Source organism: Lissotriton vulgaris, chromosome 2_2, assembly GCF_964263255.1.
Source record: "Lissotriton vulgaris chromosome 2_2, aLisVul1.2, whole genome shotgun sequence".
NCBI lineage: Eukaryota > Metazoa > Chordata > Amphibia > Caudata > Salamandridae > Lissotriton > Lissotriton vulgaris.
Genome location: NC_141688.1, coordinates 327,526,250 through 327,540,234, shown reverse-complemented (window position 1 = coordinate 327,540,234; position 13,985 = coordinate 327,526,250). Strand labels below are relative to the sequence as shown.

At 48.3% G+C, this 13,985-nt stretch overlaps 1 protein-coding gene across 2 annotated transcripts in view; it reads right to left on the bottom strand.

Annotated features, from left to right (window-relative positions):
• SLC39A13 (solute carrier family 39 member 13) overlaps window positions 1-13,985 on the bottom strand; it is a 135,164-nt gene that overhangs the window by 13,544 nt on the left and 107,635 nt on the right. For both annotated transcript variants that reach the window (XM_086959726.1, XM_086959727.1), the window contains exons 6-8: window positions 13,402-13,491; window positions 12,082-12,132; window positions 1,291-1,423 (exon numbers count right to left, since the gene is read on the bottom strand). In XM_086959726.1, the coding sequence (XP_086815852.1) occupies window positions 1,291-1,423; window positions 12,082-12,132; window positions 13,402-13,491 (274 nt within the window). The remainder of the gene's footprint in view (window positions 1-1,290; window positions 1,424-12,081; window positions 12,133-13,401; window positions 13,492-13,985) is intronic.

Sequence of the window (13,985 nt, the reverse complement as noted above, 5' to 3'; positions counted from 1 at the left end):
ATGGGCTACTGCAGTGACTGTACAGTCCATTATAGCCTATTGCATTATGTTTTATAACTGTTATGTATATATTTTATTTGTACCGTGAGACTCCCACCTCGACGGCGGGGATGATTCAAGCATGTGAATCTATAAAAGATACCCCAATACTGGATAAGCATTGTATTCATAACAGTAGCACTGAATGCAAACAGCTGGTTTGAAATATCCAGCACTGTCCTAAACTTAATATTTCAGATTACTATTTATTTCAATAGCCAGCGAGAAGTGCCGGCAAGAGCAGCGCTATTCATACCAGAGGTGCCCCGAGCACTCAAGAGCAACAATGAGGTACAGAAGGTAATGCAACGTGTTTCCAGACAGTGGCCCTAGGAATCTCTGCATGCATGGAGGAGGCCCGGCAGTCATGGGGGAGTTTCGGCACTCGTGGCGGAGGACCCGCAGTCATGGGGGTTCTCCGCACTCATGGCAGTGGCCCGCAGGCATGGGGGAGTCTCTGCACTCGTGGCGGAGGCCCTGCAGTCATGGGGGAGTCTCTGCACTCGTGGCGGAGGCCCTGCAGTCATGGGGGAGTTTCGGCACTCATGGTGGAGGACCCGCAGTCATGTGGGAGTCCCTGCACTCGTGGTGGAGGATTGGCAGTCATAGGGGAGTCCCTGAACTTGTGGCAGAGGCCCTGTAGTCGTGGGATAGTCTCCACGCTCGTGGCAGAGACCCCGCAGTCGTGGGAGCGTCTCCCCACTCATGGCGGAGGCTCCGCAGTCGTGGGGTGTCTCCACACTGGAAGCCGAGACTCTGCAGTTGTGGGGGAGTCGCCGCACTCAGGGTGGAATCTCACTGCAGATATTCCACCCCGAGTGAAGACTCCCACACGACAGGGGGGGGCCTCTGCCACAAGTGCGGAGGCCTTTTGTGATTCAGGACCAATACGTTCACAATGGGTCTTTAAGTAGCTGCTTGTGCGGTCTAGTAGACAAGATCTACAAACCATGTATGTAGTGCAGACACTCTCGCCCTTAAATGACGAGTAAAGAACGGTGCTCAGGAGATCAGCGGGGGTGTGGGGGAGGGTGGTCTTGGACAGTGCTCTGCATGTCATTCAGTGTCTAGTTTTGTAAGAGGCAAACTTGGGTACAGATGTTCCAGTAATCTTTCATGCCTGGGACGGTTGTCCAGTACTGTTGAAGAAAAGTAATAGAATGCGCAAGTATATAATACACAATACACCAGCATGTCCGTGTATTGCCACCCCTGGTATCAGACAGCCCTCTTCATGTACACTATTCTTACCTGCTCCCTTTGGTGACTGAAGACAGATGGCAAAGCAGGCACCCAGAATCCCGCCGAAGGCAGTCGTGACTTGCATCTTGGCTGCGCTCCAGCGATCAAACCCAGCCCGGAGCAAGATGGCAAAATCCCCAACCTAAAAAAACACATGGGTCAGAGGTTAGAGGTCAGTGATAGAATGAACAGCCGACAGCACCTTTAGTACAAAACAGGTCACAAATTGTTATCGTACCACAGAGTCCCACAAATGGACCTGTCCCTGTTACACATATTTATAGACTCCACCCAAAGACCAGCCCAATACAGAAGAGGAACGCAGGGGGCTGTACCCTCCAACTACGAGAGCATCCAACCGGGGCACACGGTGACAAGGGCTCTGAATGTAACGAGGAGACATCAAACACCAGCACACGGTGACAAAGGGTTCTGAATGTCACGCAGGAGGCATCAAACACCAGCACACAGTGACAAACGGTTCCAAATGTCAAGCAGGAATGAAGTTTAAGGCCACCAGAACAGCCCAGCTGTTGCACCTAAAAATTCCTTTTTCAATCCACTCTTAGATAGATACAGACGTAATAATGGTCACTCTATCCCAAGGTATTTCCCAAAAAGACTCAATGTTCCACATCCCAAGACACTCCATATTTCTCAGCTGCCGCTTCAGGGAACCTCAGCCATGGCATACATCGTATGCCTTGTCCGGATGAAGAGTGTGCGCCGAGGTGCCACTTATTAGAATAGGGTGGCAGAATATTAAGTGTATATTCTTCTTTGGAGCTGCTCGGATAACTTCCTAACCTGTCTGAAACTGTTCATTTCCTCCCTGTAGTAAGGCCTGAGGCACTGAATGCAATGACACCAACTGCACGTAATGCACGAGGTGCTGGTCTTACCCATCTGGTTAAATGTGTGAGTGAAAGAAGAGGTGCTTTGCGAATTTAACGTTAAAAGGGAGCACTGGAAACTGAACAAGGTCAACCCACTCAGTGTTTGTTGGGTTGGGAGGGTTTGACTGCTCTGCCCTCCAGTACTGCTAGTGGAGAGGCGCCTTTGCACTCTGCTTCTAGCTGCATCTGAAGTGTCAGTAGATGGGAAGGCGTAAGCTGATACTCAGCAGCTTCGCACTCTGAAAATGCAAAAAGATCGCCATCAACTCCAGCCTGTTGATATGCCAAGAGCGTTGGGGTGGAGACCATTTGCCCTTGATGGAAAGGCCTTGAAGATGAGCACCCCAGCCATCCAGAGAGGCGTCCGTTGTGAGCGTGAGATCTGGCGCGTTGACGAGGAAGGATGTTCCAGTCGCCAGGTTGGTCGGCTGTGCCCACCAGCACAGACCCTTTCTCATGCAAGCTGTAACGGCCACCAGGTCGTTGAAAGATCCGGAGACCTGACGCCACTGTACGTCCAGTTCCTCTTGAATGGGACGGGTCCGCAGTCTGCAATGTGGGATCAGTGCAATACAAGATGATGCCATCCCCAGAAATGACTTTAATGTCTGGACAGAAACGGACTGCCTTGATCGAATGAGAGACACCAGGCGGAGGATTTTCTGTTGTCGTTCGTGTGAAACGAACGCCTTTGAAAGCATTGTGTCTAAGATCGCTCCCAAGAAATTCCTGGTTTGCGCTGGTGCAAACTGTGACTAGTCGACATTGATGGCCAAGCCGAGGGATTGAAACACATTTTGACAAAGACGAGTGTCTTGGCTCAGTTGATGGCGTGATTGAGACTTGAGGAGGCAATCGTCCAAGTATGGAAAAATGTGGACGCCTCGGAGGCGTAGGTGAGCCACCACAGGAGCCAACACCTTCGTGAACACACGAGGGGTGGAGCGGAGTCCGAAAGGCAACACCTTGAACTGATAATGTGTCTGCCCCACCTTGAAGCGTAGGTACTTTCGATGCTGTTGGAGAATTGGGACATGAAGGTATGCGTCCTGAAGGTCTATGGTGGTCATGAAATCCCCGCTGGCCAGAAGACGCAGGATCTCCAGTAGTGTCAGCATGCGGAAAGATTGGCTCTTTAGGTACCTGTTGAGAGCCCTCAAATCCAAAATTGGTTGCCAATCTCCAGTGTTCTTGAGTATGAGGAAGAAACAAGAGTAAAACCCCTCTCCTCTGCGAGACACTGGAATCACTTCGACTGCACCTTTCTGAACAAGACGGACTTGATGGTGAAGCTCCTTGAGATGGGGTGGAGGCGGGCCAGACGGTGGAGTATGAGGAGGAATCTTGACGAACTCCAAGGTATGACCTTTCAGCACAATGTCCAAAACCCAGCGGTCCGAGGTGATGGAAGACCACTGAGAATAAAACTGAGAGATCCGACCTCCAACACTTTGGGGATGACAAAAGTCATTGGCGTTTGGGAGTGGATCCCCGATAGGATGACTTTCCCCTATAGGGCTTTGAGGGCTGTTGTCGATTTGATTGCTGCGGTTTGGAAGAGTAACGTTGGTTGCTCTGATTGTAGGAGCGATATTGAGATTGTCCTCCTCAAAAAGTGGAAGAAATGGCTGCTTCCGAAATTGCAAAGTGCCTAGCGATTGATCCGTATCAGTGTCCTTCTTAATGGACTCTAGAGCTTCGTCTGTGTGTGACCCAAACAGCGATTCACCATCATATGGCATATCAAGGATCGAACTTCCTGCTGGAAGGAGGTGGCCTTCAACCAACCCTGGCGTCGTAAGGCAGCCGCACTAGCAAGCTGGCGGAAACCAGTGCCCGCAATATCGACTGCGCAGTCAATCATCTCTTCAGATGCTCTTTGTCCGTCCTGGAGGATTTGCAGAGCGTCCGCTTTGGAAGCGTCAGGGATGAGGTCGACTAGGGCAGATTTGTCCGACCACATCTGCCGGTTGTAGCGGCCCAAGATGGCTAAGGCATTCGCCGCCCGTACTGTAGTGGAAGCCATGGTGGAGAATTTTCGTCCAATGGCGTCTAGGCGCCGACCTTCTCTATCTGGAGGTGCGGTGATTGGAGACGCTGGATTACGGGCCCGACGCTGTGCTGTCAGAGTTACAACCGAATCCGGCTTAGGGTGAGAGACCAGGCATGCTGGTGAACCAGTTGGGGCCTTATATTTCTTCTCAAGGCGCAGCACTTGGGCAGGTAACGAATTCGGAGCCTGCATGAGTTTAACTCCCTCCTTCCATATAAAATCGATTATTGGAATCGTGTGGACTTGTTTGAAAGGCTGATTCTTGAAATTGTAGAGGAAACAGTCCTCCTCTCTCTGTGTCCTTGGTAATTTAAAGCGCTGAGCCGCTCTACCCATCAACAGATGAAAACTGGCAATATCTACTGGAGGGGAATCCCCAGATTCTCCTGGCGGAGGGGAGGGCGTCTGCATTTGGTAGTCGTCCCACTCTGCCATGCCGGTTGAGGCATCATCATTTTCCGTATCATCGTGGACCTCTCTGTCCTCCCGTTCTGGAATCGCCTCATCATCCGCATCCTGTGGATACACAGTTGTGTGAATCTTTACCGACGTTTGAACCTGGGGTGAAGGCGTCGGTGGCAAAGTTGGCGGAACAGATGGCGGAGCTGTCGCAGTCGCAGCAGGTGATGGTCTAGGAGTGCCTTGTGGCGTTGGTGGAAAACGCCAGTTGTAGTCGTCCAGCATGTAATGGAGATTTTAAATCAAAGACAAAGGCAAAGTAGCCATTGGAACTTGGATGAACTGTTCCTCAGCATGAGACTCCTGGTCGCCGCCTTCGTCGTCACTGCCGGAATCTTGACAATTGATGATTAGATCAGACGGACTGTGGGCCGCCCCGAAAGTGTCATCCACATCATTACCAGAGTCCGAGTCGGGCTCAGAGGTAGTGGCAAACATAGGTGAAGGAGGCTGCGGATCAGGAGCAGCCAACTGGTGGCATGGCGTTTGACGGCTAGGGTGTGAAAGATCGGTGCCGACAGATGCAGAAACTGAAGAAGGTAAAGGCACTAGAGGCAACGAGGCAAAGGAAGATGGTGCCATCGTCGACGGTGCCGTCGACGTTATCGTTGACGATGCTGAAATGGCAGTCGATGAAAATGACTTCGATGAATCCATCGTCGACGGTAGGCTCGTCGACGAAGCAGTCGTCGACTGAGCCGTCGTCGACGGACGTATTCTAGATGGCAAAGCTGCCGCCGACGAGGCTTTAGTCGACGGAGTCTTCGTCGACGACGAAGACTTTTTGATGGCTTTCGTCGACGATGCTGGTTTCTTCGTCGACGAGGTGATCGGAATCGTCGACGAGACAGTCTGAAAGGCCAATGAAACTCTCGTCGACGTAGAGGTCGTGGACGAGATAAAAGCTGAAGTCGTCCTTAGCGTCGTCGACGACGATGTAGACACTGCAGATCTGGTCGTCGGAACGCTTCCCACAAGAAGAGCAAGGTCGAAATAAAGACTTCTTACTTGACATGATGAAAGTTCAGGAAACAAGAAGCAGTTGAGGAAAAAACTGAGCAGAGCTCAGGGAGACTCCCTTCACACGACGTGCGGTAGAAAATCTGAGGGCTTGAGCTTCTGAGGAGAAGTTTCTAGAGGGTGCTGGCGCCTGATTGGCTGTAGTTTGGACTAACATAATGACAGTGATATCTTACAAGTGTTTTCTCTCTCTCATGCATTCCTATCGAGGAATTGTTTTAGAGGTTTCAGTTATGTATTTACTTTTAGTTTTTTCTTATGTTATGTTCTCACATACATATATTTTTAGCATTTATTCCTATTTTTAGGTACCGTGGGACTCCCACTTCGACGACGAGGAATATTCAAGCATGTAAATCTATGAAAGACACCCCTAATACTGGAGAACTAGTTTATGGGTTTGGGGAGCCACCTAAATACTAAATTTAGTAGGCGTATTAGTGGAGTTGTAGGTATGGCCAATGGGCACCTTACCTGGGGTGACTACACACTCTATGAGGTCACCCTCCAGTGGGAGGGAGGCATAGCCCTAGCCCTGACTGGAGGGGTCTCCCCATTTTCAAGATGGTGGGGAATGAAAGTTGTGCTTCACCTCGCCTGCCCCATCTTCAGGAAAGGGTTGGCAGAGGTGGGCACACCTACTCTTTTTAAATTTTCCAGCCGGTATTCCCACCCAAAGTGGGGGTGTAAACCAGGGGCACCCATCTGCTGCTGGCAGCAGAGGCTGGGGGCCGCATTACAAAGGCAGCAGGTCTTTGAAGATCCCCTCTTCGAGCACTGGCCTATCCTGGAGGAGAAGGTGCGACATTCTGCTCAGGTTATGAATTATTTCTGGTCCTAGAAAGCAGAGGCTCTCTATCCAGGGGTCCAGAAACATGTCTGGTGGCGGATGGCTGTATAGAGCTGGTCAGAGACCACACCAGGGTTGGTAGGTTTTTAGGGGGCACATGGTAAAATAAACCCACACTGCCATCAGTGTGGGTTTATGGAGTTATACACGTACCTTTTAACAAGTTAGGTTTACTTTTGGATGCCTTTTTGGAGGTAACAACAATGTTAACCTTCATATTTCCTTCTCATTTAGGTTTCACTCTACGTTCTCATACTGGTTTTTCACCACTGTTTAGCGGCTTTTTCTCATCTATTTGTTGCGACGTCCTAGTTCAGGTATTTGCGAGTATATTACTACGGGGGAGGTGTGAATTTATCACATTATTTGAATGTGGTTTGTTTTCGGTTCTCGTGATCTCCTTTTTCTTTCATCACTTTTTCGGTTTTCCTGCTCATCACTGCCACGCAGTGCACTTTGTATACACATTTCTATTTAAATTCTTAGATTCATCACTGAAAGTTGGATGTTGGACACCTTTGGTGGGTGAAGGCTTGTGTCTCTCTCAAATCTGTTTCTACTGAGTTTTGACTCATTTTATCTGTTGGTTTTCAGCCCCGATTAAGTCACGGTATTACCTACCCAATGACGAAACACGTGTTGGCTGATCTCTTTATGATGAATACCTAACACCATTAATGTTGGAAACTTTCATGGATTGTACGCAAATGTCACCAGTTGTGAAGAGCTGTTGGGATTGTAACCCATTGACTCATACATGGATTAAAAGTAGACTTACCACCATCTACCTTGTTTGGACATAGACACATCTTTACCAGTCGAGTGCTTGGACTATCCATTGTTTATTAAGTGCCCTTCTGTTGAGGGGCCTCATTGGGTTGTATGGTCACCAGCCCTTGTCCTTGAGCACGGAGCGTGATATGCATTCTATATACTTTCCCTATACTTATTGCAGAGTGCCTATTGCTGCAAACCTTTTGACATATCCTTATAAAGATACTCAGCGAGGTATCGCTGCACCAGTCATGCCGCTGTACCCTCATCTGAGGGCTAGTGCAATCTGCTAGAGGGGTGACTTACCTAGGCCTCAGGCAGTGGGTTGTAGGCATGGTACACAGGGATGTGTGCCATGTCGAACCTTCTCTTTCCTCTGCATCAAAACACGCAGCCTGCAATGGCAGTGTGTGAGTGTCAGGGTACAGGACATCTAAGGGTGGCACAATAGGTGCTGCAGCCCTTAAAGGCCTTCCCTGGTAACAGAGCACTTGGTACCCATAGTAACGTTTACAAGGGGCTTACCTGTGGCAGAAAGTTGACAATTGGGGGTGCAAAGGTACAGGTTTGGGAAAGAACTCAGGCCCTGGGAACCTGATTGGGAGAGACCCAGGGCACATCAAGTCAGGTTGCATCAGATGTTGGGAAAAAAGGGGAGGTAACCGTCCAAAAATGGGTACTTTCCTATACAGGCCAATTAGAAAAACACGTTGGAGACCTGAAGGCAACTCTCTCTGGCTGAAGACGGGTAAAAGGCCTGAACTACCAGTATAATCTTGTGGCCGGCAGCACTCCAGTCTGCAGCAGATAGTAGCCCTGCTCAGTTAAAAGGAGGGTGCACACGGTGGGCCAGTCCATTCAGCAAAGCCCCACCAACCATGATAAGAGAATCCCTTCACACCCACACATGATAGTCATATCTGGAGGCAAAAGTGAAAAGAAAAGAAACAAGATATTTAAAAACGAACAGAACTTCCTCCAATGAACTCGAGGGAGGGGCATGCGCTCTCCAGAGTCATCTACGGGATCTTTTCTGACCCAACAGAAGCTGTATTTTCATTAGCGGGTTTGTTGCTTAAATCCTGTCTGGTAGCGCTGCCTCTTATGCCCATGTCAGGTCAGAACAGACAACTAAAGGGCTGGCTCCCCCAGGGTGAGCGTAAACCATCATCAGGGGGTCACACTGTCAGCTCTCTCATGGCCATAACACAGATTACTCCTGCGACCACTTGTATTCCCACAGCGTCACTTCTTCGGATCTTCACCGGGTCCGTTCTCTAAAGGCCCATGTGTTCTACACACAAAGATCTCTCGGTTCGGGACTGACTCTTATGAAGCCGGACTACAAGGGCTTCTAGTTGTTTGAGAACCAAAAATATCCACTAAAACAAAACAAGAAGTACCATTTTTTTCTATAGAGAGTACTCACAGGTTGAGGGGAATCTTTTCAGGCACCACAATAAGGACCTGCTTTTAAGCATTCATTGCAGTTCAACACTTGAGGTTTCAGCATATTGTCAGCCACCCCATTTCAGTCCTGAATGTTTGTATTATCTTGAGTTATGTTTTTTTTGGATAAGTCTATTCTAGTTCTGCTTGATAGGTTTATGTTGCATTATTTTGATTTGCTCTTATTGTGAGAGATTTCTAAATGCATTGCTACTCTTTCTTCTCTCTGGTACCAGTAACTTGTCCATCAATATATTTAGAGCAAAAATACTTTTCCGGTCTTACATGGCGTTTCCCCATTGCCAATCAGATACTTTCCCAAAGAAGGTAAGAGAGGTAAGACTTCCAATCAACAATTTCATTTTGAAGAGTATCCCTTTACAAACTTCTAGACTGGTGCGGTTTGGAGCGGTGCCACATTGGGTTACCATATGTCTCCCACCTACCTCGCCACCATGCAGAGCTCATCTGTTCTTGGATCATCACCTCACCGACACACACACCACATCAGAGCTCATCTGTTCTTGGATCATCACCCCACAGACACACACAACATATCAGAGGTCATCACATCACAGACACACACAACACTTCAGAGGCCATCTGTTCTTGGATCATCACCTCACAGACACACACAACACATCAGAGCTCATCACCACACAGACACACACAACACTTCAGAGCTCATCTGTGCTTTGATCATCACCCCACAGACTTACACAACACATCAGAGCTCATCTGTGCTTTGATCATCACCACCCAGACTTACACAACACTTCAGAGGTCATCACCCCACAGACACACACAACACATCAGAGCTCATCACCACACAGACACACACAACACTTCAGAGCTCATCTGTGCTTTGATCATCACCCCACAGACTTACACAACACATCAGAGCTCATCTGTGCTTTGATCATCACCACCCAGACTTACACAACACTTCAGAGGTCATCACCCCACAGACATACTCAACACATCAGAGCTCATCACCACACAGACACACACAACACTTCAGAGCTCATCTGTGCTTTGATCATCACCCCACAGACTTACAAAACACATCAGAGCTCATCTGTGCTTTGATCATCACCTCACAGACACACACAACAAATCAGAGCTCATCTGTTCTTAGATCATCACCCCACAGACACACACAACACATCAGAGCTCATCTGTGCTTTGATCATCACCCCACAGACACACACAACACTTCAGAGCTCATCTGTGCTTTGATCATCACCCCACAGACACACACAACAAATCAGAGCTCATCTGTTCTTGTATCATGACCACACAGACACACACATCACATCACATCTGTTCTTGGATCATCACCACACAGACTTACACAACACATCAGAGCTCATCTGTTCTTGGATCATCACCCCACAGACACACACAACAGATCAGAGGTCATCACCCCACAGACATACACAACACATCTGAGCACATCTGTTCTTAGATCATCACCCCACAGACATACACAACACATCTGAGCACATCTGTTCTTTGATCATCACCCCACAGACATACACAACACTTCAGAGCTCATCTGTGCTTTGATCATCACCTCACAGACGTACACAACACTTCAGAGCTCATCTGTGCTTTGATCATCACCCCACAGACACACAACACTTCAGAGCTCATCTGTGCTTTGATCATCACCCCACAGACACACACACACACAACACTTCAGAGCTCATCTGTGCTTTGATCATCACCTCACAGACACACACAACAAATCAGAGCTCATCTGTTCTTGTATCATGACCACACAGACACACACAACACATCAGAGCTCATCTGTGCTTTGATCATCACCACCCAGACTTACACAACACTTCAGAGGTCATCACCCCACAGACATACTCAACACATCAGAGCTCATCACCACACAGACACACACAACACTTCAGAGCTCATCTGTGCTTTGATCATCACCCCACAGACACACACAACACATCAGAGCTCATCTGTGCTTTGATCATCACCCCACAGACACACACAACACATCAGAGCTCATCTGTGCTTTGATCATCACCCCACAGACATACACAACACATCAGAGCTCATCTGTGCTTTGATCATCACCCCACAGACTTACACAACACTTCAGAGCTCATCACCACACAGACACACACAACACTTCAGAGCTCATCTGTGCTTTGATCATCACCCCGCAGACACACACAACACATCAGAGCTCATCTGTTCTTGGATCATCACCCCACAGACACACACAACATATCAGAGGTCATCACCCCACAGACATACACAACACATCAGAGCTCATCTGTTCTTTGATCATCACCCCACAGACACACACAACATATCAGAGGTCATCACCCCACAGACTTACACAACACTTCAGAGCTCATCTGTGCTTTGATCATCACCTCACAGACGTACACAACACTTCAGAGGTCATCACCCCACAGACACACACAACACTTCAGAGCTCATCTGTGCTTTGTTCATCACCCCACAGACACACACAACACATCAGAGCTCATCTGTGCTTTGATCATCACCCCACAGACACACACAACAAATCAGAGCTCATCTGTTCTTGTATCATGACCACACAGACACACACATCACATCTGTTCTTGGATCATCACCACACAGACTTACACAACACATCAGAGCTCATCTGTTCTTGGATCATCACCCCACAGACATACACAACACATCTGAGCACATCTGTTCTTAGATCATCACCCTACAGACATACACAACACATCTGAGCACATCTGTTCTTGTATCATGACCACACAGACACACACATCACATCTGTTCTTGGATCATCACCACACAGACTTACACAACACATCAGAGCTCATCTGTTCTTGGATCATCACCTCACAGACATACACAACAAATCAGAGCTCATCTGTTCTTAGATCATCACCCCACAGACATACACAACACTTCAGAGCTCATCACCCCACAGACACACACAACACATCAGAGCTCATCTGTTTTTGGATCATCACCTCACAGACGTACACAACACATCACTAGCATGTGCACGTGCACACAATTATAATTCTCCCCTCCTAATACACACACCTCTACAATCTCAAACAGAATCACTCTCCCTGTCCTTCCACACAGACAGATCCATTCCCTCCCTCCACCCCCCTTCACAATCCCAAACCAGCCCATGAAATATTTTCAGTACTTCACCCTCCCAGAGCGAACACCACAACAAACGACCCACGCAAACACTGCTGCCGGTGCCTGGGAACAGAGATGCTCTCTGGAGACGGGCAGTGTCCTCTGCTCACCTCATGGGGGATCTCATGCAGGAGAATAGCCAGCGTGGTCAGCACACCCACCTGTGGAGAGAAGCAAAGCATTGACGTTACTAGTAGGCATGCTGCAGCAAGGCTGACAGCATGGCGCATCTCTACCGAGGGGGTGAACGGAACGCGGGTAGGAGGCGCCTGAACATTGATCACACCACTTCTTAAGCCAAGTGGCCAGCGCTGGTGGCCCTAATGAGCTATCCGAACACTGCAAAGCATTTTCGGTCTTGAGACAGAGGGATCAAACTATATGTCTACTTTTCATGCGACCTGACAGGAAAGAAAATGAATCTTGAGAAATCAACATACGCTTTTTGATACCCTGCTTCACTGCTCACCTACGGCACATGACACCAAATATTTACTGCAAACACAGACTCCCAGACCAGCGCCCCACACTGGCACGGAGTACTGTGAGAATACTGTGAGACTCACAAATACAAACAGCATACTGACGGCCTGCACCTTCAGATGGCATGCTGTAATCCTTAACTTTCACAGAGCTTTCAGTGGTCGTGTAGTTCTAACAGCATTCTACAGGTGTCATGCTTCAGGTATGCACTGAGGGTCTATACTGATGCAGTTTCCCTGGAGCCCCTCATTATTGTGAAAGACTCTTCTGTACCCCACGATCCCAGCAAGCATGCTGTGGGGCCCATACTCCCAGCCAGCATGCTGCAGGCAATCCACACTGACAGCAGGCAAGCAGCAGGGGCTAGGGTCTCAACAGGCATACAGATAACGGCTGTGTATGGCAGGATGGGCAAAATAATTCTGAACAACAAGTCCGCAGGAGCTAAACTTCTTTTGGTGGAGGGGAGAAGGGAGCATCTAGAGGCATGCTGCCGCACCAAACCTCCCTTATTCCCTGTCCTGTGTCCTGCCCCCTTAGCCAGTTTCGGCACTCCATTTCTGGCTCAACACACCTGTGGTGCAGCCTGGTAACTGTAGCTCTCCGACATGTCTAAGCCTGAGAGGAGGATAACTGTTCAACTTGGGTCACTCCTACTCTTGAGGAATAGTGAATATTGGGGGCCAAGTGATCCAGCATCTGGACAATTCGGCTAGAAAGTTTGAATCGGAATAAAGATTTCTCCAGTTTAACCTTCTCACTTTAAATTCATCTACACGTAAGAGTTCGAAGTCACACCTTGTATACATTACAGCTTAGAATCCATGGCTGTTTGCTACGCTTACCATAAGACAGTCTATGCCTTAAGTTTTATCCCTCAACCAAACACACAACAGGGGTTGAAAAGGCTGAAGCTAAAAGGTTCTGATATACGTGCGATGACTTACCTTCCTGCTGACCAAGAAGCTGCCAGCCACAGCCATCCCGTGAGTGAAGTTATCAATGGTGTTAGCCAGAAGGTTTAGGTACCCGCTCATCTAAAGAAGAAAACACAGATACTACTTGAGCAGATCTCGCAGGGATCTTCATGCACTAGCAATCGAGTCGGTTCACTTTTCAGCGGCATATTAGCAAAGTCACCATCAAACTGATGAGCATTACACAATTCAAGTGGGAAACACTTTGCTCTGCATTTGCTGCAATTGGACTGCTTCCTATATGTATATTAGAAACAGATATATAATAAATATACTGTGAAATACATATAAATGACTGTGAACTGCATATATCAGAAATGAAAAGAGGCAACATTAGGTTGTATCACGCTATCAAAGCAGCATTACAGGTATCAGGGCTGTGGCACTTCTAACACCACTGGGGACGAGGCCACATGCAGAGTGAGAGACCGCACAACACTGCTGACGAGACCACAGAGTATGATTTCCTACCAGACAACACTGCTGACGAGACCACAGAGTATGATTTAATACCAGACGACACTGCAGACGAGACCACAGAGTATGGTTCCATA